This window comes from Sebastes umbrosus, chromosome 14 (genome assembly GCF_015220745.1).
Source record: "Sebastes umbrosus isolate fSebUmb1 chromosome 14, fSebUmb1.pri, whole genome shotgun sequence".
Lineage (NCBI taxonomy): Eukaryota > Metazoa > Chordata > Actinopteri > Perciformes > Sebastidae > Sebastes > Sebastes umbrosus.
The window spans coordinates 29933456-29961410 of record NC_051282.1 but is presented as its reverse complement, the minus strand read 5'-3'; the positions used below and the strand labels follow the sequence as shown (position 1 = coordinate 29961410).

Sequence of the window (27955 nt, the reverse complement as noted above, 5' to 3'; positions counted from 1 at the left end):
TCAGGTTATTGTCAAGGTATAGTAGCAGAATATACAGTATTGACAATAAACCGACTAATAACAAAATTGCACAAGTGGAAAATTATATTGCACAGTGAGAATGAATGTATGAATGAATGAATGAATGAATGAATTAATTATCAAATCACTAACTGCACAATTTTGATAAGCTCTAAGATTAAAATATATAGCATCCTCTTTAGTTGTAAAAATGTATGTCTATATGATAGTGATGCTCCACAAATGGGCGTGGAGGGCTTTGTAGTAGACATATTGGTGCTACTGTGCCTTTAAGAGAATTCGGCCCCGCTCAGCCAATCAGAGCGCCGGAGAGGGGGGAGGGCAGGGAGCGGGTGGGTAGCAACAGTTGCCCTGGTGAGGACGAAGCGCCATAGCCACGGTAGCCCTGGCGACAAGAACCCCAGCAACGAGAATCAACAACAACAACAACTGAATCCGCCATAAAAAAATAAAAGAAGACAGATTTTACCGGTGGGGGAAATAACACACGTGGATACAGAGGTGAAGACTCTTTACATATAGGAGAATATATGTTATGTCCAATAATGAATTGTGTGCTATTGCTTTTTGTTGTTTCAGTAGCCACAACAGGCATCCTAGTGTTGGCTGATTATTAGCCTGCAAAGCTAGCCGTCGGATTGATAATCGAGTCTTAAATATAAAGGAGGTTTAGTTTCTACACCGCTTCTCATTCTGGTGACACTGGATTGAGTCTGCCATGACGACGCAGACACAGATGCATCTCCAAGCAGGCCGTTGTTATGGCGATGTCAAATGCAAAAGGCACAAAATGGCGGTTGTTGTAGAGACCAGTTAGCTTCCTTTTGCTGCTTAGAGATAGAGAGAGAGAGCTAGCAACCAGAGCTGTCACGACTCACTAACTGCTTTACAGTTAACGGACAGAATTAACCAGTAAACGTCTTTTTAACGGCTGTTTCTGTGGCGGTTTATGCGTTTATCCAACAGCCGACACAAAAACCCAAAGTCCCTGAATACACCTGATGTTAGATACCCCTAAATAAGGGGAGACTCCTAAATTAGGATAGTTTAAGGTGTTTGTTCACTGATTTTACTATATGAGAAACTTTATAGATGTGTAATAAGGTTTCTTGTTGCCTATTGACCACTAACGTCAGGATTTAAAATTCTCAGTTGGGTTTGAAAGCACAGATGTAAATCCTGTGCGCTCTGTTTTCAGTTAGATGAACAAACACATGAGGTTTATAAGTTAACCTGATAATAACCTGATAATAACATGACAATAACCTGACAAGAACCTAATAATAACCTGACAATAACCTGATAATAACCTGACAATAACCTGATAATAATCTGACAATAACCTGATAATAACCTGATAATAACATGATAATAATCTGATAATAACATGACAATAACCTGACAATAACCTGATAATAACCTGACAATAACCTGACAAGAACCTAATAATAACCTGATAATAACCTGATAATAACATGATAATAACCTGACAATAACCTGATAATAACCTGACAATAACCTGACAATAACCTGATAATAACCTGACAATAACCTGATAATAATCTGACAATAACCTGATAATAACCTGATAATAACATGATAATAACCTGATAATAACATGACAATAACCTGACAATAACCTGATAATAACCTGACAATAACCTGACAAGAACCTAATAATAACCTGATAATAACCTGATAATAACATGATAATAACATGATAATAACCTGACAATAACCTGATAATAACCTGACAATAACCTGACAATAACCTGATAATAACCTGACAATAACCTGATAATAATCTGACAATAACCTGATAATAACCTGATAATAACATGATAATAACCTGACAATAACCTGACAATAACCTGACAATAACCTAATAATAACCTGACAATAACCTAAACCTGACAATAACCTGATAATAACCTGACAAAAACCTGATAATAACATGATAATAACCTGACAATAACCTGATATTAAACTGACAATAACCTGATATTAAACTGACAATAACCTGATATTTTCAGGTGGAATTTCATTCATTCATTCATTTATTCTCACTGTGCACTATCATTTTCCACTTGTGCAATTTTGTTAATAGTCTGTTTATTGTCAGTACTGTATATACTGCTCCTATTTTCATACTTCCTTCTATTTAAATGGTTCATATTTGTAACACTTTGTTTAGCTCTTTTCTTTTACCGTGTTAGCTGATGCATCTTGTTTTTTGCACTATATATCCCCTTTGCTGCTGTACACTGTAAATTTCCCCACTGCGGGACTAATAAAGGAATATCTGATCTTATCTTAACTGGCAACTGAAACATCGTCCTCGGTTGATGGAGAGTTGAAAGCTAATGTTGAAGGCAGGTGGAGGACATTTAACATCTGAGAGGCATGGTGCTGAAGGAAGGCGTTCTACAGGTGCTTTGCAGGTCCCACTTCAGTTTGACGTGTTTGTTCACTGATTTTACTATATGAGCAACTTTATAGATTTGTAATAAGGTTTCTTGTTGCCTATTGACCATTAACATCTGGATTAAAAACCCTCATTTGGGTTTGAAAACACAGATTTCACGTTAAGTCCTGTGCTATCTGTTTTCAGTTAGATGAACAGAGACACAAGGTTTATAAGATAAGATAAGATAAGATGAACCTTTATTAATCCCCGGAGGGAAATTCAGGTGTCAAAGCAGCAACATCAGCAAACAGAGTGAAACACAGGTGAGGTACAGGTATACAAAAATCATAAAAACAATAATAGAGATATAAAAGATACAGAGTGAATGGGTGAACATAGTGTGTACAGTCCGTCAATAAATAACTGTAGTATGTACGATAAATAAATGTAGTATGTACGATAAATAAATGTATTATGTACATATGTGCAGTCTATAAAGTGGTATATAGGATGTATAGTGTAAAGTAAGTGTAAAGTGCGCCAGTGGTTAGAGTCCAAGATGGTTGCAGATAGTGCATGTTTAAAGTTCTTAGTTCTCATATGGGGGTCAGTCTTGGTTGTGTAGCTTGATGGCTACCAGCATGAAGGACTGACCCAGGCGCTTTGTGTTGTCAGCATCAAGGCTATTGTATCAAAATATGTCACAAAGTAAGGACGAGGTGTACGGGTAATATCCTCATAATTGTGTGTGACATTATAACAGAATCTGTTTCAGTATTAGTGCAGTGTGGTAAAGGGATTTTCCCTCATGTGCTGTGTGGCCATAGGATGTGTGTGATCACATTACAGGTAATGAGACACCAAAATGCTTGTTCCCGTCAATGCTCCTCCTCCACATGTCCACATCAGCTGCACCACCAACAGGTCAGCTACAGTAGTACTTAAAGAAATAGGAGGGGAGGAGAGGGGCATCTGATGTTGAGCACTATTTTCCACTTAGGCTCACAGATCCTGCAACAAACATCCCTTGTTATATCGATGAGACAGAAAGGCTCCAAAAGGCACTGAATAAGGCAGCCAGAATTGTCTTGAGGTGTGCTGTACGACACCCCAGTGACTGAGGAGTGGTTGACTGTAAAGGACACTATTAGGTTTATGTTATAATGTACATCATACAAAGAAACCAAGAGCTATTTACAACCGGCTCCATTTGGTGAAATACGGGAGCTACTACGGGCACAAATTATGTCCTGGAGGCTTGTCAAAGGTGGAATAAACTACCTGGCACCACCATATAGTTTATTGGATATCAGGAGGTTTCCTTGCTGTATGGAAGGCATTAATTGTTGTAATCTGTTGATTTTAATGTTTTAATGTTACTTTGTGTTTTGCACAATGTAAGGGGCTGATTGGGTTTTGCTTCTACAGAGGTTGTTGTTTCTGTTTGTATATATTAGTGATGTTTTTTTTTATATGTTGAGGAAGAATAGCCCAGTCAAATCATGTTCAAGTGTTGCCCATGAGATTAAATCTGACTAGGTCCCCAGTCTCTATCTGAACGATTATACAGTGGCTTGAAAGACCAAATGACTTTGGGCTCACTGAATGGAAATACACAGCTCCATGATGAATCCTGGAACTCACACTGGAGATTCCAGAGCTTACTTAATACAAACCAGGAATGTGTAACTAGTCGCTTGTTTCTTTTTCCTAGGGTGATTCCCAGCTCTTGTAATGGCCACCTCAGGCTACGTAGGTGAGATCCAGCCAGCAGCCCAACCGCAGGGGGCTGGTGTTACCGTCACACCGGGGCAACCTGACGCCAGTTCCACCCCTGCAACCGCCCCTCAGTTTCTGGCTGAGATCCAGACCGCTGTGGCCACTTCCACTGTCGTCACAGCCACAGGCCAGACTTCTCCCACCGATCAAGCCGCCTCCATCATCACTCCCAAACCCGCAGATGGTAGTCAAGCCCAGGCCACATCACAGGCCCAGCCTCCTCAGACGCAGTATGTGACTGCTGAGATCCAAGGCTCCCCCACGCAGTCTGGAAATGCTCAAAGCACCCCTCAGTACATCGTTGTTACAGTCACAGGTGAGGGCTGAACTTTGCATACCATTATGTGCTATTGGCACTGTTGAAGACCAGACCAGTTCAGGGCAGAAGCAGAGCTAATCCATCCATATATTCGTGGTTTCTCCTCATAAAATTGTAGTCTTATAAAGGTGATTTTTAAAATGCCTTTTCAAAAAAAGGTTTGTTCATATACACACCTGTTTATTTTGAATGAGTCAGATCTGTCTTTATCAAATTTAATAACACGGTGTGTTCTTAAGGGCAGTCAGCTAAGATACTTCAAAGTTTTATGGATTGTAGAACTAAGATATACTTCCACATGTTCAAATAAACACTTTAGTTGCCTCTCTACACAATTCTTTGTTCTGGGTTTGGTGGAATGGACGAGTGGTGCTCCTATAAAAATGGACAGCAACATCAACAACTTCATGAAAGTAAAATAATGTCACCAACCTGTGAGTGTATTTACATACATTACCCTTTTGTCCTTCAGAGGGCTCCCTTCACTCAAGCGACAGCGTGTCGGACTCCAGCCCCCCTCCAGCTGTGGTGCAAACAGGGGTTCCCACGCAGGTTGTCCAGCAGGTACAGGCGGGTCAACAGGTAAAATATGCACGCACACACAAACGCAACATGAAATTAACGTGTCCTTGACTCTTAAAACTATACAGTATCTTTTTCTGTGCAGAGGTCCGTGGTGCAGGCCACCAATCAGATAGCCAAGACTGAGCCGGGTACCCAGCTCAGTGTCACCAGTCTACAGCCTGTTCATATCAGCCAGGAGGTAAGTCACACAGTAACACTGTTCATCCATGGTGGTCACATATGATGTCTGACAATCACACGTACTGTCACTTACCAACACACATTTGGGGAATACAAACACACACAAGTCATTATAGCTTCCATCCCAAAAGGGGATCACATCCAAAATGTTCCAACTTCCTCACATTTTGGCTCAGTATTCGTCAACTAATCACATCTGTGATCAAACAGGCCTCTGTGGGCTTCCAGTTCCTCCCTAGCACAAACGTGACAGCGTTAGTCAGGGACACGAATCTAGAAGAAAGCCAGCTGCAACTTGTGATAGGACAGCCAGAGTGCCAGGCCTGGGCATCAGCAGACTGCATGAGAGAATGCTGCGGCAAGCCCCTCTACCTCCCCTCGGACCTCCTCCAGTATTATCAGTCAATGTACTTGCTCTCTGTGCATGCGAAGAAAGAGACAGGAGGAGCCCACCCTGCAGTCACAAGCTCAGGCCCTGATCAGGCTACAACTACTGCTTTCCAAGTAGGTCAGGGACATGAGGGTGACTGCTGCTATATACAATAGTTAAGGGAACAGAGAACATGTCTGTAGCTATAAATGTACTGTATGTGTTATCATTTCAAAAGAAACTGTACATGAAAGATGTTCAGGCAAGATGCAGTTAGGGATGTCACGAGAACCGATACTTCGGTAACAAGCCGATGCCAAAATTCTGAAAACGTGACGTTTTTCTACAGTATCGTAGGTACCGTAGGCACCATCAGGTGTCGAGACTAACGGCATTAGGGACGATAGAAAATGTAAAAGGCAATATTTGCGAAATGTGTGTCAAAATACTATTTTAAATTATTGTCGTGCTTGGCGCCATGGTAGCTCACCTGGTAGAGCGGGCGCCCCATGTACCAAGGCTGAGTCCTTTCCGCAGCGGCCCGGGGTTCGAATCTGTCCTTTGGCCCTTTGCAGCATGGCATCCCCTCTCTCGCCCCCTTTCATTACTATCACTTTTTCTCTCTACATTAAAGGCATAAAAGCCCCCAAAAAAAATCTTTTAAAAAATAAATCAGATATATATATACAGTATATTCAGTATATTAATATTGTGGTGCTGCAGAGATGTCCTGGCCAACACACCATAATATACAGACTTAAAAAAAAAAATGTTGTTTGATACAGATCCCCGCAAAAATCACACCATAATCATTTAAATATTTCTTTCAATGAAAATGAAAATAATGATGTAAAAATTATCATTCCCTCTAATATTGCAAATCATATCGCAATTGCGATATCAGCCAAAATAATCGCAATTAGATATTTTTAAAAAAATCATTCAGCCCTATTTGGGACGCAATAAACTCACTACTGACGCGTCCAGGGAACGCACCCTGTTTTCCCCCCCTGATAGTGCGACATTGTGAACAACAAATCCGTTGAAATCAGCAGGACGAGAGCTAGTTAACGTTAGCTGTTAGCAGCCAGAGGTGCCATTACATTACATCATGATGCGTTCAGGATCTATTCAGTAGAAATGATGATGGTAAATTGTAACGTTATCATGATGTGTTCAAATGTAATCTTGTAAAATTTAGTTTTTGGTGAGACACTTGAATAAATCCAGTTCTTTGAAAGATATGTATTCACAGCAATATAAAAAAGGGTATGCTAACAGTAACAAAGGAGCGGATGTTGAAGTACATGGATTTATTTTTCTATGTTTTTATCGAAATTGGTATCGAGATTCGTAAAATTTGACTGGCATTGGTATCGACTACTAAATTTCTGGTATCGTGACATTCCTAGATGCAGTTGATGTGGTCTAACTAGGCAGGCAAGGATTAATGGATTTATTGGATTTTTGTGTGTGTGTGTGTGTGTGTGCGCGTGCTCGCTCCGTAGGTCCAGCAGCAGCTCACACCAGTGCCGGTGCAACATGTGTACGCCAATCAAGTGCAGTATGTGGAAGGAGGAGATTCCAGCTACACCACCAGCACCATGTTAGAATAAAACTCCTTTTCTAACTCATGTCCAGACAGAACGTTTTCCTTTTTAACAGTTTATTCTCTAACACGTCTTTTCCTGTCTCCCATGCAGCCGCTCCAGCGCCTTTCCTTACACCGACACCCCCCTGTACACCCAGACCACAGCTGCCCAGTATTATGAAAGCCAGCCGACTTCAGGCTCCTCCACCCCCGGCACACCTCTAACCGTCTCTGTGACCGCCGGCACGGCGGGGGGCGTGTCCATGTTTGTCGCCCAGCCCACCAGCGCAGCGGGGGGAGGGGCCACGGTGGTGACCACGGGCGGCACCACCAACGGGGCGGGGGAAGGCACCAACGGTGGGCGCGGCAGGCAGCTATGTGATCCAGGGGGGTTACATGCTGGGCAGCGGCAGCGGAGCGGCAGCCGGCAACAGTCAGAGCTACTCGCACACCGCCCGCGCCTCCCCAGCCACTGTGAGTATTACAGAGGGCGAGGAGAGTAGCGTGCCGTCGGCAGACAAGAAGGTATGCAGAGGCGCCAAGCGCAGGAATTTCTTCTCGTTTTTGTTCCCATCCACACAACCCCCTTTGGTGGCGCATACTGATGACGTCATAGTTTTGTCCAGTGGAAAGCACAATTAAAAATGTGTAGATTGGTTATTAGGACCAGATGATGTTCGCTGTGGGTGATACAACACTTTGATCACAATAACACTTGGTGTAGCATACGGTATTTTTAAATGTGGTTTCCACCTGAAAGAAAACAAAACCATGGCCTCATCATTTTCATATCATTACAGTGCATGTGACGAGGGGCATTTTTTAATTTGCCTGAAATGCCCCGACACTATATTGTTCATCCCAAATTCATCCTAATGAACCCCATAATGATATCTAGTGGTAACCAGCCTATGTTTGGCTAAACATCCCATCAGCACTGCAAGTCATTGATTCATTGCATACCAAAGTTGTATGCCACGGCACGCAATCAAACGTATTTGTGTTTTCATTCCCAAACGATCGACGGACTGTAAATGTGAATCGATTTGTTTGTGTTTGTATAATTAATTGATAAGAAAAATGTGCGTGCATGTGCTGCATATTAAACTGAATACAAGTATTTCTTTGTGTGCACATACTGTTTGTTTGTCTCGATTGGCTTTGCTAACTGCACCAGCAATTTTCTTTTTTTCCGTTGCCTGCGTGTCAGGTACAGTGGTTGCTGGACAACTATGAGACAGCTGAAGGAGTGAGTCTGCCCCGTTCCACCCTCTACTGCCACTACCTGCTGCACTGCCAGGAGCAGAAACTGGAGCCGGTTAATGCCGCCTCGTTCGGGAAACTCATTAGATCTGGTGTTCATGGGGCTACGCACACGACGCCTGGGCACACGGTAAGATGGGTCATCATCAGACACCCAAACTCAGGTAGAGAAGACACCAAAGTCCATCTACACATTGTCTATATTGACACCATTACTAATGTGCTGATTTTTATTTGTATGTATATAAAATGTTAGGACAGAGAGAGAGAGAGAGAGAGAGAGAGCAGGCAAACAGAGAGAGACATCCACAATATCCCTACCGCAGTGATGCACATCACCCTCTTTATACACACTGTATGATCCATATGCATATAGATCTCAATTAGTGGACGCCCCCAGGCAAAGTTTCCTACAGGAGAACAATGGAGGATTTTTTTACTAGGAAAATCTATAGAGCTCTTAGGAGGGTTGCAAAATGTTGGCCTGGTGTAGGAAGAACTGTGGGTAGAGATGAAGACAGACAGCATGTGTGTGGGTGAGTGAGTTCCATAAAGGAGGGGAGGGTGAGCAAGTGAGATTTGACTTTTTTAGAAATGTCTGGTAATGGTTTAATTAAACAATATGATATGTTCTTGTATTTTATGAAATTAAAGATATATATTGTTAAATCACACATCTGTATTGAGTGTATTGATGTAGCTTTGAGGGAGTTACCATAGATTTATATAGACAACATCTCCTCTCACATCTACTTGTCTTCCCCCTCTATAGATTTACTACCGGAGACAGATTCACCAACATGGGTCCAGTTTTATGTAAAAACATATGTTTTAACATCTGTAACATCTGTTCCTGACAGGGGTAATTCTAAATACCACTATTATGGGCTGAGGATCAAGGCAGGCTCTTCTCTTCTCCGTCTGATGGAAGACCAGCAACATCTGGCCATGAGGCAGCAGCCCTTCTCACAGAAACAGAGGTATCTATTGTCTTATGTTACACCACTGGAACCGTTTCTCTTAAATATCTATTTTCACCTGACTCTTATCTTCTACCTGTCCCTCACATTATATACAGGTAGGTCATTTTAAATCCTCTCACGGTTCCAGGACATCTGCTACACGATAAAGACAGAATTGCCGCTTCGTTTCACTTTATTATTCATCGTCTTTGTGTAGATCTGAATGTTTCAGCTGCCTTATCTCATGTACTTAATCCCTGCTCCTGTCAGGTTGAAGCCTGTGCATAAAGTAGAGGGAATGACCAACGGCACAGCAGCAGGAGCCGGCCAGCAGCAGCAACAGCAGCAGGGGTCGGGGCAGGTGGACATCAGCACCCAGGTCCAGCAGTACCAGCAGTTCCTAGGTGAGTTCAGTGACGGTTATGGTAAGGAGTCTGATTTACAGTTAATTGTGATTACACTCCGCATTAAATGTGATTTCTCTTTGAGTATCCGGTTTCCTTGTGTTCCAGATGCATCCCGAGCTCTCCCAGAGTTCCCAGACATCGACCTCCAGGGGAAGTCTATGCCAGAGGGAATCGAGCTGGAGCACATAAAGAGCTTTCAGCTGCTGTACAGAGAACACTGTGAGGTAACTGGCCGGCACCCATTGAGTATTTATCAGTTTCCCTGTTCTATCTAGTTGTTAGCGGGACAGTGGAAGACTGCTTTAAATGAAAGTGTAACTTATAAGGTAGGACAATATGAACTGAAAAATGAAGACACGTTGTTAGACAGCTGAGGGAGAAGATGGGCTCAATTGTACTCAGCCAACATTAGTACATGAGCTCCATTAATAAATAATGTCCTCGTAAAGTAAGGAAAACGATCTTGTGATAATCTCATGGCTGCACAATACATCGTTTTTTTTTATCGTCATCGCGATGTCAACTTGCGTGATAAACACATCATGAAAGACTGCGATATTACACTTATTTCTCTTTATTACTCTTTGAGTTAGTTGAACGAGTATCAGTAGAAAACTGCATTTTAAAATCACTCCTTTTTTTATTGGTGCCTCTTCAGTTTATGTTCAATTAGCTCAATAAAATAATGTTGGAAATAATTTCCTTTCATTTATTTTTATTCAACAAGTAATTAGTTGTATTTTAGCAGAATACTGAAAGGGATATTCAACGTTATTGCATATTAGATATTTTCCTCAGCCCTAATCTGAATGTTTTTATTTATTATATGATGTTCTCTGTGTGTCTGTCTCTGTCAGGCCATACTAGATGTGATGGTCAACCTGCAGTTCACCCTGGTGGAAACTCTGTGGAAGACCTTCTGGAGGTTCAGCCAGAGTCAGGCTGGAGATGCCACGTTGGCTGTGTGAGTGCTCAACATTCTCCTGTTGCAGTTGCTGTTGCAGTTGACATGTTAAATGCAGGTTAATTAAAACTGGCATGCACGTGTGTCGGCAGTCACGACGAGTCAGAGAAGCGCCTCCCCAAGTCCTGCCTGGTGCTGCTGTGCAAGTACGACCCGGTGCTGCGCTGGAGCCGTGACTGTGACAACAGTCTGTACCAGGGCCTGGTGGAGATCCTCATCCCTGACGTCCTCAGGCCCATCCCCAGTAAGGAAATGGACTTTACACCATTGACACACACACAGGTGCCAACCTGCCCATCAGGATCTAAATACTCATTCACACACCGATGGCACAGCCTTCGGGAACAGTTTGGGGTTAAGTATCTTGTTCGAGGACACTTCAACATGTGACCTTCCGGTTGGTATCCGATTGGTGCTCTACCGTTGAGCCACAGCCGCCACAGTAGGATTATGCAGTAAACACACTCACATACTGTCAAATATAGTATGGTGCAGAGAGTAATAATATGCACAGAATAAAATATCATGAAGCTATTATACCGTAAATGCAAAATAGTTTTTTGTATCTGACTTTTTTTAGATTTAGAATTTGCCCATTTGTTTTACTGTCTTGTCTGTAGTGAAAAAAATAATTACAGCTGCCATTAAAGCTCTATACAGGGTCCGAAATTAACACCCGCCAAGCACCAAATGCAGGTTGATTTTTGGTTTGGCGAGGATATCTCAGAAGGCTATCCGCCACTGACGGGTGAATGTTTTTGTATGAAAATAGTCATATGAAAAAATATAAGTTTGATTACACTGAGTCTCTACTGCATCAAAAAATATATATTTAAATTTAACTTAGCTGCATTGTTCACATCAAAATAAATCAAAACAAACATGCAAATGAATTATTGATTAAGTTCTCTTAGTTTTGTATTCAACAAAATAAAACCTTATTAAAGGTCCCATATTGTATAAACTCAGATTTTCATGTCTTTTATATTATAAAGCAGGTTTAAGTGCTATATAAATACTGTTAAATTATCAAAACGCTCAATATACGGAGAAATACACACAGCCCGTATTCAGAAATTTTGCGTTTGAAACAATTTGTGATGTCACAAATGTACAATATTTAGACCATTACGCAGTTTTAAACGTAAACATTCTAAATGTGTCCCAGTTTATTTCCTGTTGCAGTGTATGTAAATAACATCAGCTGACAGGAAGTAAACATGGACCCAAGCTGTTGCCTAGCAACGCAATTCCATTGCAATTCCGTTGAAATGCACTAAAACAGAGCGTTTCAGACAAATGGTAAATACAGGTATATTCAGGCAGGACGGGATGAGGAAAATAAAGTTGTTTTTTTTACCATTACAGCATGTAAACATGCTCTAGTAGAAACACAAAATACAAGTATGAACCTGAAAATGAGCATAATATGGGACCTTTAACATCAAAAATAAATCAAACAAACATGCAAATTAATTATTGATTAAGTTCTCTTAGCGTTGTATTCAACATAATACCTTATTAACTCAATGAAATGTACTGAAATAAACGTATAGGTGAAACAAAAAGGCAATTTATTATTTTGGCCAATAAAAAATATGATTGGCCGATGGATCTGTTTCATCTACCTGTCCCCATGGCCCGTGAAAAAGTCCATCCCTACAGTACATGCCCATACAGAGCTACAGCTCCTAATTGAACTATTTAAATGAACCTATGAAAGAACAAAGTTCAACCCGATATTTCACATAATATACAAACAACTGTACATTTCTGTGAGAATGTTTTTCTTCTTGGTTGAAAGGTTTTGACTGATGGACCGGCTCAGTAGTAGTAAACCACAACGTTTCTCCTCATTGATGTGAAAACTGACTCACTGGTGTTCAGACTTATTTGCTTTCGGTTTCAACTTTAGTCAGAGTTTGGATTTTCTTACTCTGAGCACTGTTACGAGAAATGATTTTCCTTCCCTTCTGCTGCCACAGAAATATTTTCCACACTAGGTCTTTTGTCCTCCGTGTAAATTGGAAATCTGGCCAAGACATCTGTTTCTCCTGCAGAGATGTAGCTCTTCACCAGGTGTTTGATAATACTTTCTCCAGGTACATTCTCAAAGGATGTGAAAGGGATGAAGTGACCAGTATTAAAGTATCTTATCCTTGTTTTCTTGCTGCTCACAGGTGCCTTAACTCAAGCCATCCGCAACTTTGCCAAGAGCCTGGAGAGCTGGCTGACCAACGCCATGATGAACATCCCGGAGGAAATGGTCCGCATCAAGGTACGCTCCCCTCGGATCAACCATTTTTCTTGTCTGGGAGTTTTCCTTGTTGTGGTTGTGTGAAGAGGGGCTACAGCTGATTCTACATAAAATACAGTCCTATTATCTGCCAGCTCATTTCTAGGTAAATCATGCAAATAATTATGGGTAGAAAATAGATAATTCTGAACAATTCTTCCTTATGGAAACAGTCTCATTGTCACGTTTTTCCACAGTATAAACGGACAATGTTGTGTGCATTCTGTAAGTGAAGATACAAGGTGCCTCTCACATTCCCCGTCTCCTCTTTAGGCCTGAGGTCCTGGCCAGAGCTGAACATATATTGCTCACTGTTAAAACTGTTCTATTAGGTTATTTGTAGATATATTTGTATGTACTTTATGTGTACCTTTATGTCATATATATTTTTCATCCTTGTTCTCTCTCAGGTAACATCAGCCAATGCGTTTGCCCAGACGCTGCGTCGCTACACCAGTCTGAACCACCTCGCCCAGGCCGCCCGCGCCGTCCTCCAGAACACGGCCCAGATCAACCAGATGCTGTCCGACCTCAACCGCGTCGACTTCGCCAATGTCCAGGTCCGTTTATTCTGTGAACGCTGTGCTGTGCGCTGCCGACAGCATTCGTATCACCTCACATGAATCTCTGTGTTTGTGGTTTCATCTTTGCAGGTTTCAGTGTTTGTGCACATGCACCAATTTCTGCTGAAGCTTGTGGTTTTGATGAGGTTTCATGTGTTCGTTAATTATTCAGTGTTTTCTGCGACTTTCCTCCCAAGGAAATGTAAACCAAGCCCTCTTGCTTTTTCTCAGAACTCATCGTCTTTCTCCCCCCCCCCCCCCCCAGTGAGTGACGATCACATGGTTAGACAGAGAACCCTGAACCTGGAAGTGGTTTAGTGTCTTGTTTGAAGACAGTTTGGCAGTGAATGTATTTCTTCAACGAGGACTTTGAGTCTAAACACGAGGTCACCCCGCTGCCTTCTACCGGTCAGCTGTGACTGCGTCTCAATGACACATCCTGTCCACCCTTTCGCAGGAGCAGGCTTCCTGGGTGTGCCGGTTGTGAAGACCGTGTTGTCCAGCGGCTGGAGCAGGACTTCAAGCTGACCCTCCAGCAGCAGAACTCCCTGGAGCAGTGGGCGGCGTGGCTGGACGGTGTCGTCTCCCAGGTCCTAAAGCCCTACCAGCAGAGCCCCGCCTTCCCCAAGGCCGCCAAGCTCTTCCTACTCAAGTGGTCCTTTTACAGGTGTGACGGACGACATTCAGACATTCTCATTTCCATGTTGTCTTCGTCGATATTAATGATATTATAAATTCATAAAAACAGAATGGTAGGAACTTTGTTATCTTGCGTCCTACGTTAGTGTGATAAAATCCTGACTGCAGGTAGACAAGATAGCGTCCGCTGCTCCTCGTGGCAGATGACAATTCTATAGTTGTCAACTACAGTTGTGGAGGAGGCTATGGAGGAAGTGAAACCTCTGATCAGAATACTGGTAATCACTCTCATGACTCTTACTCACATTGGGCTCACTTCTGTAGTGAAATAAACTATTTCCCATTTTTCTGGGGGGACGCCATGGAACTCCCTCGAGGACGGTTGGTGTGAGAACCGCTGGACTAAACGACTAACAGGGGGGCCACCCTACTACACTGTGAAAGAGACAGTTTGAAGTTGTGAGATCAGTCTGTAAAAAGACGACAGAAATAATGTGACTCGTTCAGCTGCGTGGATGAATATGTCAATTTACTGTCGGATATCATAAAACAGGCAGTAGAATTCACTCTCTATTAATGTTAATGAAGAATGAAATTGATATGAAAATGTATTAGTGGATTCACTGTGAGAAGGGGAGTCTCTCTCTATCTCTCTTTCTCTTGAATCTTTGTCATTGTGAAGCTCTGAGAAATACTTCTTATTTTGCGGTTAAGAAGTGAAGTGACAGAATCTTTGTGTATTTGTGCTCTCCAGCTCCATGGTGATCAGGGACTTGACCCTGAGGAGTGCAGCCAGTTTTGGCTCCTTTCACCTGATCCGTCTGCTGTACGACGAGTACATGTACTACCTGATAGAGCACCGAGTGGCCCAGGCTAAAGGAGAGACCCCCATCGCTGTCATGGGAGAGGTACCAAAGCACACACACACACATGGGTGAACTAGGGCTGTCAAAGTTAACGCGGTTATAAACGCACATTCGTTTTAACGCCACTAATTTAATATTAATAACGCATTAATGCAACTTGGGATTTTTAGGTTGTAGCGGGCTCAGTTAAAGCTAGAGTGAAGATACCGGTATCATATGAACTAGAAAACCTGATGAATCCATCGGTACCAACCATGTCATACTAGCTTGTCGGGAAGGAGGTTAAATAATGCTCCAAACTTATGCTACATTTTGGGGCGGAAAAACTGTCATGGCCATTTTCAAAGGGGTCCCTTGACCTCTGACCTCCAGATATGTGAATGTAAATGGGTTTTATGGGTACCCACGAGTCTCCCCTTTACAGACATGCCCACTTTATGATAATCACATGCAGTTTGGGGTAAGTCATAGTCAAGTCAGCACACTGACACACTGACAGCTGCTGTTGCCTGTTGGGCTGCAGTTTGCCATGTCATGATTGGAGCATATTGTTTTATGTTAAATGCAGTACCTGTGAGGGTTTCTGGACAATATCTGTCATTGTTCTGTATTGTTAATTGATTTACAATAATAAATATATACATACATTTGCATACAGCAGCATATTTGTCCACTCCCATGTTGATAAGAGTATTAAATACTTGATAAATCTCCCTTGAAGGAATTCCCCTCAGGGAATCGTCACCTTCATGCGTGTTGGTTTATCTTCTAGGCAGCTGCAAGCTCAAGAGTTAAAATCATAAAAGATTGCAAATTAGGTTAAATCAGTATCAATTTATTCCGCAGATATATTCATCAAAGTTGCAAAGAGTTATTACAGAAGTTCTGGATTCATCAATGTGTCCCTGATAACATGTAATACAGGTTTTTCAGTTCGCAGTGAATGAACCCCGAGCTTTTCTTTACATTTGCTTTTATACACAGCAACAAGCATTCCTCTGAAGAGGGCAGGGTTTTGATCCGTCTTAGTACTTTTCCACAATATCACTGTAGTACTTTTCCACAATATCTGACCTTCCTATTATCTGACTCCATCCTTAGACAACGCTGTCTACTGGTCATATCATTCTGTCCTCTCCACCCTATCTGTTTCTTCCCTAAGGCTGAGTCCTTGAGACTGTTCTATCTACACAAAAATATGTTTATGCCGTCTCACCCTTGAGACTCTGCACGAGACGTCCCTCAGACGCCACAGTATTCATCTTCTAATTCTAGTCTAACATCTTCAACCCACTGAACTCGTAACATAATAGTTTAAGCATTTGCCATATTATTCTTCATGATATATTTCCAACAGACCCTCTTTTGAAACTTGTCTAAGTTCACTTCACAGAAATATATGACATGAGGTTCAAGTCATTCCCGCCCTCTGAATCGGGGTCGGTGTCACGGTATTCTAAATTAAGCCCTTTCTACCCCTTCTTCCGCTGTGTGCATGCTCATCTGATAAGCAGGTGGGTTGTCAGGCTGTCTCTTTTCTATAGCAGTAATTATTACTCTCTCACTGAGATGACGAATACATGGAATGCAACAACAACCACATAATATCAGGCATGCAATGGCAACGAGGATAGAGGAAAACAGAGAAATTATCATAGACTTCCATTCCCAAAAGTACGGTCTAACCAAATCATTTATCGGGCTGTCATACCAGAATCCTCATGCATTTTGTCAGATAATGTCCTAAGTCCTTCTAATGCTTTGGTCACTGTCCCGTCAGGTGCTGTATTGTTGGGGATGAAAATACAACAGGAATCTTGGAACATGGAACATACTCCGCCCTTTTCGGCTAGCAAGCATATCCAATGCATTCTATTTTGGATCACCATCAGTGACGTAGGAGCCATTTGTTCAGCTAGTCCGGCAAATTGCATCACGGGTTAAATTAGTCAAACGGAGAACATTATAGTGGATGTAGTTAATGCGGTCAACATTTTTACTGGGTGTGATAGGAAACAAAGCGGACACCAGGGGCAAGTTTTTCAAATCCTGCAGCTATTTTGATCAGCTAATTTAAACTCATTTGGCACTCCCCGAGGTACACCAATAGCATCTATGTATGTGGGATTATTTGCAGAGGTGTCAAAACTCCTCTTTTGGCGTATATTTTGTCTTTTATCTAATCCTATGATAGTCATAGGTACTGCCAACCGGACTAATGAGCATACTCCGGACCAATTAGCTGGTAGCATGATTCTTAAGATTTGATTTCCACAATACCAGAAAAGATCACCTCGGCCTGAGTCCAGTTATTAGAAGTTTCATTTCCTGTTACATCATAGGATACGTTACACCATTTAGCGGTCCCCTTTGTTACACTAATTTGGCCTGTTCTATTAAAACATACATAGTCCCCTTTTCGTATAGTAAACATTGGTGGCTGGATGTCTTTCCTTAGGGGCGGATATATTTCATCTAGTCTAGTAACATGTGTCGGTTATATTGGATCCGGATGTTATAAGTTGCTGCATGCATTCCCACCCCTCTGGGTCGTCCATATGTTATCGGTCCCGGGTACCATAAATAGAGTGGGTCGTGCAGTTGAGCAGGCAAACAATTACCTGCCTTGTATTGTTTTGCAGTATACGTCATCCAATCAAGCCAGATGTTTCTATCCCCATATCCCGTGGCTAAACGTATGATGTCATTTGTATTTAGTTGGGTAAAATCTATTTTTATTATTCGGGGATCGGTCTGTTCTGGGGTTTGTGTTGAGGTGAGTGATGGGGGGTTTACTGAGGTTGCGGTGGAACGTTTGACTTTGTTTTGGTTTTGGTTTTGGTCTTGTTTCTGGTTTTGCTTTTGGTTTTGGTTTTGGTTCCGGTAAGAATTTGAATCTAATTACCCCCATTTTATCAGTTCCTGATTGATCTACCCCTATTATTATACGTCCTGTGTCATTGGATCCGCAATCCCCTCCACTCAGTGGGTTTTGTTTAAGATTTTTAATAGTGATCAGCATAGGGTTATTTTTGTTGTTTGATTGAGTGTTCCGACGCTCTCGCGGTATGCCAGACTGTATTTGACCTCTCATAACAGAAACATGGGAGGAAATGCAGAGATGATTAGCTGGACACTTCCTCCCTGGATTCCAGTGTGGTCCTGTATAGGCCCACACCGCATCCCATGACGGACACCATCTGTATCGGCTGTTGAATGAGCATGTGTACAACGCATAACCACGCCATTGAAGGCCCCCATCTGACCCCCCGCAGTCAATAATGTCGCATAAATCTATCTGATAGATGGTGTTGCTACCAAATGTATATGTTAATTCGAATTCTTTAGAAGTACATTGACTCGATCTTTTAGTTCTACGTTGAGGTATGTCTCGTTTTGTTCTGGTCAAAGTGTGATTGGGGTGTGTCTGGTTGGTTACCTGTTTGCTCGCTTGTCTTGGTAAGAAGTCTAGAAAATATAGAATAAGACCCCCTAGTAGTATTGAGCCCAATACCACTAGGGCTTTATTTACCCATCCCATGGTTAATGTCCTGATAACCCTACCCCTCTACCCGATAGATGAATAAAAAATAAGCTATTGTTAACGTGATATATAAAGCAATAATTAATACAACATATAATATATAAGACTTTCACTGAGTCACCTTTTCCTTACGTTTAAGCCGTGTTTTATCTGTAAAACAGGCAAGACCTTGAAACCTTCCGTCCCTTAATTGTGTCTCATACAGCTCACTTATATTTTTTACAGTGATATATATAAAAAATTCAGTATAGAAAACAAAAAATTCAGTCATTAGCTTCAATGTTTACGTGTCTTCTTCTGTGCTCTTCTCTGGTGTCCCTGCAGAGATGCTTGCATCTACCCCTGGTGCTGTTCCTTTGTCCGGTTCATCTGGGTTGTGCGTCTTCTTCTGTGCTCTTCTCTGGTGTCCCTGCAGAGATGCGTGGTGCTGTTCCTTTGTCCGGTTCATCTGGGTTGTCCACCCCTCCGCTGATGAAGTCTGCCGTTGGTTTTGGATTTTTTGTTGAGCTGCACTGGGTCAAGTGCCACCAAACTCCGCCTTTCCCTCCAAGTTGTACTGCCGTTGTTGTCCTCGCTATCACTCTATAAGGCCCCGTCCACCGTGGCTCCGACCACTTCCTCTTTAACACCTTCAACCAAAGGTGTTCCGGGGGGCCTTCAGGTGCTGTCAGCAACACAGGCTTCGGAGCATGGGGGGCACCTGAACAGGAGAGAGCTGAGACAAGAGCATTCACCTTCTGATAATACGGGCGGTAGCCTACAGCAGGTAGGACACACAAAGGCACTGTGGGACCTGGAAAAGGTCGTCCACAGTTGAGTTCAAACGGTGTTAAACCTGTTTGCCTATTGACTGAGGATCTCATAGCCAGAAGAGCAATGGGAAGAGCCTCAGTCCATGGCAAACCTGTTTGCTGACAAATCTTCAGCAGTTTTCCCCTTAATGGTCTGGTTCGCACGTTCAACCTTTCCTTGCGATTCGGGGTGGTACACTGTGCCAAACTTGTGTTCCAGACCCAAAACCGTCTCCACTTCTCTCAAATCCTTATTTTTGAAATGAGAGCCATTGTCGGAGCGAATAAGTTTGGGAAAACCATGATATGGTATATAATTATTCACCAAACATTTGATGACTGTTTTAGCGTCCTCTTTTCCAGTAGGATAGGCCTCAATCCACCTGGAAAATGCATCCACTATGACCAACAAAAATCTTTTCCCTCCCGCCCGGATCCCCATATCCGTAAAATCCATAACTATTTGTTCGCCAGGACCCTCAGGTTTTGGGTATTTTCCCAAAGGAGGTTTTTCAGTAGGTCGAATGTTGCATGCCCGACAGGTAGTACAATTTTGTACGAAATCAATCACGGTTTTCCTCTTTTGTGGGAACCACCATGCCTCCAGAGCATACATCATTACCGCCACTCCCCCATGATGTAAGCCATGTGTTTGTTTTAACATGGATGGTATCCAATCTGACGGCATTACCGTCTTCCCATCTTTCTGCCACATTCCTACAAAACAATCCGTAGCACCTGCATCATCCCAGGATTTTTTCTCATGTGCAGGAGCGTCCTCCTGTGCCTTTTTTACATCATCAATAAATGCTCCTACTTCTTCGCCAAGCATTAATATACATTCAACAACATATCCTGCAGCAGCCTTGGCTGCAACATCCGCAGCATTATTGCCAATGCTCTCTAGGTCCTCTCCCTGAGAATGACCTTTCACTTTTAAGACAGCAACCTTTTTAGGAAGCTTAATGGCAGACAACAACTCTCTCATGAGCACCTCATGTGCCATGTTTTTGTTTCCGCTTGTCTTGAACCCTGTTTGTACCCAACCTGACATGTCCCTGTGAATAGCATTACACACATATGCCGAATCCGTGAAAATATTTACAGCTTTACCTTCAGCGAGTTTAAGAGCGGATACCACAGCAGTCAACTCAGCAGCTTGGGCAGATTGTTTTCCGTCTAGTGTAGCGGAGCACAGTGTGATAGGTTTTGAGGTGACATCAGGAACCGACACTACAGCATATCCAGCTTTTAACCCCTCCGTGGGATGTCTAAAACAGCAGCCGTCTGTAAATAGACTGAGATCACATATTGTTAAGGGGGTGGTTTCTAAGTCTGCTCGTAGTTTTGTGAATGACATAGATTTTTCTGCGCATAAGTGCTTTTTACCCTGACCATCCCCCTTTTGTCAGCCATATTGCAACCCTCGTGGAAAAAAGAGATGTGTGGCTTTGATAGTACTTGTAGAATCTTCGTCTGTCGCAATGGAGTGAGAGTGAAACACGCTGATGTAACGTAGGCTACAGTACTATGGGAAAGTGAGAATTCGGAGTGGGTGGTGCATGACGATATGACCCACTTTCTCCACTATTTAGCCAGTGCAGCCGCATACCTTACGCAGGGGCTGGCTCTCTGTTCTTGGGTATCTAATAATATGCTACAATAATATAACACATTTCTGTCTCCTCTTTGCTTCTGATACAAGACACCATGGGCGGTAGACAGCTGTTCAGATACGTCAAGATGGAACGGCTGGGAATAGTCCGGAAGGGCTAAAGCAGCCGCTTCGGCCATCTTCTGTTTTAGGGCGGATGAACCCCTCTTCCCCCTCCTGTGACCATTCCAGTTCTGCCGTAAGATTTCTCATTCCTGCCATAGTTACCATCTGTCTAAGCAACTGTGTATCTCCGGCGTAGTTAGGAATGTACTGTCTGGAATAACCAGTGAGTCCCAAGAATGACAACATTTCTTTAACGATTAGTGGTTTGGATGGTGCAAAATCGACTCTCTGTGTGCAGGTGACATGGCAGTGCCTTTGGCTGTAATTATTCTTCCCAAGAATGATACCTGCGCTCTGCAACACTGGAGTTTTTCTTTAGAGACCTTATAGCCACAACTATATAGTCTTAACAAAAGAGCATGCGTCATAGACAGACACACCTCCGCCGAGGGTGCTGCTATGAGCAAGTCATCAACATACTGGACAATAAAACATCCGTCCGGAAGTTCCAACCCTTTTAAATGTTTTCTTAGGGTTTCATTAAAATTGAGGGCGAAAGAATAAAGCCCTGTGGTAACACATTATATGTCAGCCTCTGGCCTTCATATGTAAACGAGAAAATATCCTGTAAATGTTCTGCTAAGGGTAGACAAAAGAAAGCGTTAGCTAAGTCTATACATGTAAATGAGGTGTGGGCAGTGGTGAGCATGGAGAGAGCAGAGTGGGGGTTAGGCACTGGTGTAACAGGGGTCGAAACCAGCTCATTTATGGCTCGTAAAATCATGAGCCATTCTGTATGAGCCGGAGGGTTTGATTACTGGCAAAATGGGAGTATTCCACTGAGAATAAGATTTTTTTAATACCCCTGCTTTTATTAGTCCCTCAATCGTAGGGGAGATGCCCTGGGCTGCTTCTGCTTTATGTTTATACTGAGGTCTCCAGATAGGGCAGTAAGTGTTCATTTCAAATGTTACTGGTTCCATGCTGCATCTTCCCACATCAAAGGGGCCCTTAGACCACAATGAGGAAGGAAGAGTGTTCAACATGGAAATGGCCCCTTCCCCATCCGTCATTTCACAGCCGTGATGACGTGTTAGGGACACATTCTCACATGTGCCTGTTACTGTGCTGAAATGTGATATTTTATAATACTTTCCCTTTTCTGCCACCCATATTCCTTTTAATGTTGTTTCTTCCCACCCTGTTACGTTACCCGCTTCTTTACACATGGTTCCTAGGTCTTTTGCTTGATGTTTTGGAGCGAGCGCTAATGAGATATGTGGGACAGCGTATGAGGATAGTTTGTACCATAGTTTTTGTTCTGGGTTTAGAGAGACTATGGCTGCAACGCCTTGGGGTCCTATTACAATGTCCTTGACTTGTAGTGACCACGATCTATCAGCTAACTGTTGCTGAAACTCATCCTGATATTGCATCTCATTTTCCCTATCATAGTTTAGGGTACAGTGGGGAGGATCAGGTACAGGAAGGTAGGGGTGTAGAGCTCGGATCCATGGTTGCCACAGGTTGTAAAAGTCAATCAGTGGATTGCAGTCTTCCAAAAGAACCCAGTATATTTCAGCAGTGGGTGGACTCTGTTGAGGATCGATTATTTCTTTTAATAACATTTGATGTCCAGGGGCTCCTGACCCGGAACATCTGACAACACTTCCATTTGGGAATTCCACCGATATGCCACCTTTTGAACAATGCACAGAAGCCCCTAGGGCTGCCAGAACATCTCTTCCCAAAAGATCTTTTGGACAGTCAGGTGCATATAGAAAAGAATGCATTAGTCTTTGAGTACCATTTTCCACAGGTATTGGTTCAGTAAATGGTAACTGTTGTTCTCTGCCGGAGAAACCTAAAACAGAGACATAGTGAGAAGGATAACCGGCATTCTGGCTCCGCTAGGGTGGAATACCGAGCTCCGGTATCCACCATGAACCATCTTTGTTTTCCATTCACTATTAGTTGTAAACAAGGTTCGGCCAGTCCCTGCTCCCCTCTGCTTTCTAGGCTTCCCTATAGTCCCCATTGTCCTGGAGGTGGTCCTGGTATTTGGTATTGGGGAGCCTGGAGGGGTGCGTATTGCTGATTGGGTGCCTGTGGAGGTGGGGCTAGTCCACCCTGAGGCTGCTGGTTCTGCTGATAATTTGGGCACTCCCTAGCCCAGTGATCTTGGCTGCCGCAGATAAAGCAGGCTCCTCCTCTCGGTGCTCCTCCCCTTCCTCGGCCTCTACCTCCTCCCCTTCCTCTCCCCCTATTCTGACCCTGCGGCTGTTGTTGATAGGGTGGGTACTGATATTGAGGGTTAGGTTGTGGTGGGGCATATTGGGGTGGATAATATGGTGGAACTGGAGGTGGGACAGGTGGGACAGGTGTCTGGACCATCTGTTTGTGCAGGTTCTTCTGCTTCTTTCCCTCTGTTGCACTTTCTCTAGCTGAGGCTAGCTGAAGCTTCGTTAATTTAGCTACCATGTCTTTCATTTCCTCAATTTCATCATCTTTTTTTTTCTCATGTTTTCGCATGTGGTGTAGGTAATGTGTCTCCCATTTACTAGATTCAGCTGCTTGCATGTCAGGGTTATTATCCATTGCTTCTTTTACGGCTGGGGGAGAGTGTTTTAGAATAGCATTCCTAAAGGGATGTTGATGATTTACTTTGTCCGGATTATATCCAGAGGAATCAGCCCACTCTCTCTTGCACCTGGCCAAAAAAACACTCCCCGTCTCGTCATTCTTTATTTTAAATACCAAGTTATGCAGTTTTCCTGCGGGAATGGGATACTTAGCCCGTATGGCGTTTCCCATGGGGGTAGCATATCTACACCAAGGTTCCTCATCCCTTGATTGAGTGGTGTGTGCATTCTCTTCCAATTCTCTCTGTGCCCATACTGACACGTTTCCTGCTCCCAACAATGCTCTCACGTCCCCTAATGAGAGGTTCGTGCCCCTGGTCTGCTCATCCAATGCTCTAAGCCATGCACCGCCTCCTTCTTCCAATGGGGGCAACCTAGCTGCTATGGCACCTTTATCTCCGGCCCCAAAGGGTTGATATCTCTGACCTCCGGTGGTCTGAATGATAGGATACATGCCTAACGGTTTTTGTCTGACCACTCTTTTGTTGCCATCCCGGGGTCTCAAATTATGTCTATGACCAAAGTCTGTGCTACGCTCTGCAAACTGTTGTAGCTGTTCTTCCCCATACTCCTCGTCTAGTCTCTCTCCTTCTGGTCTTTCCTGCTTTGTTCTACCGTGTGCCGTGAACTGTCCGGTGAAGGTCATACAGGACCCATCTCTACCATGACCCATTTCTCCGTCCTGTGAACGTCTATCTGACCTAGTCCAATGGAACGCATCTGGTTCTTCCCCTGTTTTCTTCCACTTCCTGTCTTCTAGATCTTTCCCTCTCTCGACTGGACTCAAACCGTGGCCCAGTTCGTCTACAAAGACTGGAGGTGTTGGATGTACCCTCATCCTCCTGATGGCCTGATGGGCCTCCTCCACATGCTCCATCCCGCTCTCTGTCACCCTCCCTCCTGACTTCCTCTGTCCTTCTTTCTAATTCTACCCATAGTAGTCTGTTCCTCTCCTGCTCTTCCTGTTCCTTTCTATGTCTCTTTTTCTCTGCCTCGTCTCTATCCCTATGCCATCTCCTAGCCACCTCTTCTCTCACCCTCCTACCCTCAGGGTCAGAGGATTCGCTTGGGGAGACGACCATCGGTGGTGGTATGGGAGATGGTAGGTTCTGTTCTGAGATTGTATCCCCCATTAGATCCACAACCCCAGGCTGATTTCCCCCTCTGGTTACCCCTAGCAGGCCTATTTCTAGGAGCCGGATCCTTCTTTCTAAATCTTCTCTGTTCCTTTTTCCCTCAGGATCTTCTAGCCACAAATGTCCTCCCTGAACAGGAAAGTGGGGCATCTGGGCAGATACTGGTTTGGGACTGGAATGTTGTGGAGGGTCGGATTCAGGGCTATGTTCAGGGAGTGGAGGCGGTGGAGGCAATGTTTGGGTGTTATCGTATGGTGGGGGTACCGTAGGTGCTATACCTGTCATTACCATTTGATGATGCGGTGGTGGCGGATCGGGGGAACGGACCAGGATAGTCCCCTAAAGCTGGGTACAGCCGGTTGTATCCGTCCGGGGTTTTATTTGGTTCTTTTTTAGTCTCTTTTTTACTGGCCATTGATGTCCTAATTCAGTTACAGATGCAAGATAAATGCCGTTTATTTTAGCTAAAGTTTTTGCTTGGTTCTCAACGTCTTTTTGGGCTTTCTTTTTTTTAAAGATACCGCTTTGTTCCACCGTTTTCTACTTTGGGCCAAGAGTTCCTGCTGTTTTAGTATGGCTTCTCGTACTGCTGGGGTAAAAGCTGATATAGAGGAGTTTTCCGGGAACTCTTTATTCTCTATCATTCCTTTAAACCATGCATCCATCTCCTTTGTCTCTTTTCCCCTTCTCTCTGGGTCAAAGGTACATATCGCATTCGTTCTTACTTTCGCCCACTGTTGGCCGAAGGTTAACCCACTTTTGTTACAACCGCCTTTTTCCTCACAATCTTTGTCAAATTCTCCATCCATTCTGTCCAGTACTATTCACACAGGTTTATTCAGTTTATGACAGTAACTAGATTCAGAGTAAATGGGTCGCTATGCCCCTCGCTGTGATCCTACCAACATAAGCTTCTACTGGACACTTTGATGTTCCAGCGATGTTGGCCCAGTATCAACAGTAAGTTTTAATTTTCCTCTGAATACTAGTTATTAATGTACACTCATACAGGCGCTCCAAGCGCTATTTTACTATTCTCTAACGTCCCAGACGTTACTAAACTAGCGCTCCAAGCGCACTACTCTAGCGCTCCAAGCGCAGCGTTCCAAACGCTTTTTTAACGTCCCAGACGTTACTAAAGGGCAACTTTCCTCCTTTTAGTTTTCAAACAGTAGTGATATCAGAGTAATTGGGTCGTTATGCCCCCACCACAGATCCCACCAACACAAGCTTCTACTAACGGTCTCCCGTCAGCGGTGCTGGCCCGGTATCTGAGGCAGTTTTAAATTTCCTCTGATGTACACTATCAATACAGTTTATTAGTGTTCCAAACACCACAGTACGGATCCCAGATCCTTATAGGATCCCAGATCCTTTTAACTAAGATCCCAGATCATTAGCGGATCCCAGATCCTTTTAACTAAGATCCCAGATCATTAGAGGATCCCAGATCCTTTTAATTAGTGTTCCAAACACCACAGTACGGATCCCAGATCCTTATAGGATCCCAGATCCTTTTAACTAAGATCCCAGATCATTAGCGGATCCCAGATCCTTTTAACTAAGATCCCAGATCTTTAGAGGATCCCAGATCCTTTTAACTATGCAACTTGATTTATCAAAAGTCAAACAGAGATGCTTCAAACTCAGCCAGAGAGATAAATTTAGATCCTATGCCAATATGCAGATTTTGTTTTAACAGGTTCTGCTTACCTTTTTTCCTTGTAGTCAGGGTACCCTTATCTCTCTCTCACTGAGTTGTCCGGTCTCTGGCTCGCTTCGCTCTTTCCGAAGATCACGTCAGGGTCACCAAATTGAAGGAATTCCCCTCAGGGAATCGTCACCTTCATGCGTGTTGGTTTATCTTCTAGGCAGCTGCAAGCTCAGAGTTAAAATCATAAAAGATTGCAAATTAGGTTAAATCAGTATCAATTTATTCCGCAGATATATTCATCAAAGTTGCAAAGAGTTATTACAGAAGTTCTGGATTCATCAATGTGTCCCTGATAACATGTAATACAGTTTTCAGTTCGCAGTGAATGAACCCCGAGCTTTTCTTTACATTTGCTTTTATACACAGCAACAAGCATTCTCTGAAGAGGGCAGGGTTTTGATCCGTCTTAGTACTTTTCCACAATATCACTGTAGTACTTTTCCACAATATCTGACCTTCCTATTATCTGACTCCATCCTTAGACAACGCTGTCTACTGGTCATATCATTCTGTCCTCTCCCCCCTATCTGTTTCTTCCCTAAGGCTGAGTCCTTGAGACTGTTCTATCTACACAAAAATATGTTTATGCCGTCTCACCCTTGAGACTCTGCACGAGACGTCCCTCAGACGCCACAGTATTCATCTTCTAATTCTAGTCTAAACATCTTCAACCCACTGAACTCGTAACATAATAGTTTAAGCATTTGCCATATTATTCTTCATGATATATTTCCAACACCCTTTAAGGTACATTTTGAACAGATAGAAATGTGGGATTAATCGCGATAAAATGTTTTAATCGATTGACAGCCCTGAACTGAACTAAATAACGTAAGCCACGTTTACATGACTAACACATTCCCCTCTCGCCATCAGTTTGCCAGTTTGGTTCGGGGTCTAAACCAGCTGGATCCTGACAAAGGTAACTACACCCCGCCGTACCTCATACTGACCACGTTTCAAGCATCGTTTATAACTGACCCATTTAACCCTGTGTCCAATCCCAGAAGAGGAAGAGGAGGAGGAGGATGAGAGCGACGACGAAGGTCAGGAGCTGTCCCTCCCCTCGGACGGGGTCGTGCTCGGAGACGAATCTCTGGAGCCGCCTGCCAAGCTGGCCAGGATGGACCAGAGAGTCCTCTTCACGACCGGATCGGCCGACGACTAACCACAGAGTAACAACACTACTAGACGTG

General features: G+C 43.3%; 1 protein-coding gene across 1 annotated transcript; it reads left to right on the top strand.

The window, feature by feature from the left end:
• Positions 1–369: 369 nt before the first annotated feature.
• Positions 370–27955, top strand: rfx1a (regulatory factor X, 1a (influences HLA class II expression)). Its single transcript, XM_037792294.1, is given in 22 exon segments — positions 370–522; positions 4143–4523; positions 4999–5108; positions 5194–5289; positions 5502–5795; positions 7170–7267; positions 7365–7611; positions 7613–7777; positions 8463–8606; positions 8608–8645; positions 9376–9495; positions 9748–9881; positions 9990–10108; positions 10742–10848; positions 10941–11092; positions 13029–13126; positions 13555–13704; positions 14165–14188; positions 14190–14374; positions 15101–15254; positions 27636–27681; positions 27767–27955. Coding segments are annotated over 21 exon segments (3003 nt in total). The 5' UTR covers positions 370–522; positions 4143–4162; the 3' UTR covers positions 27928–27955.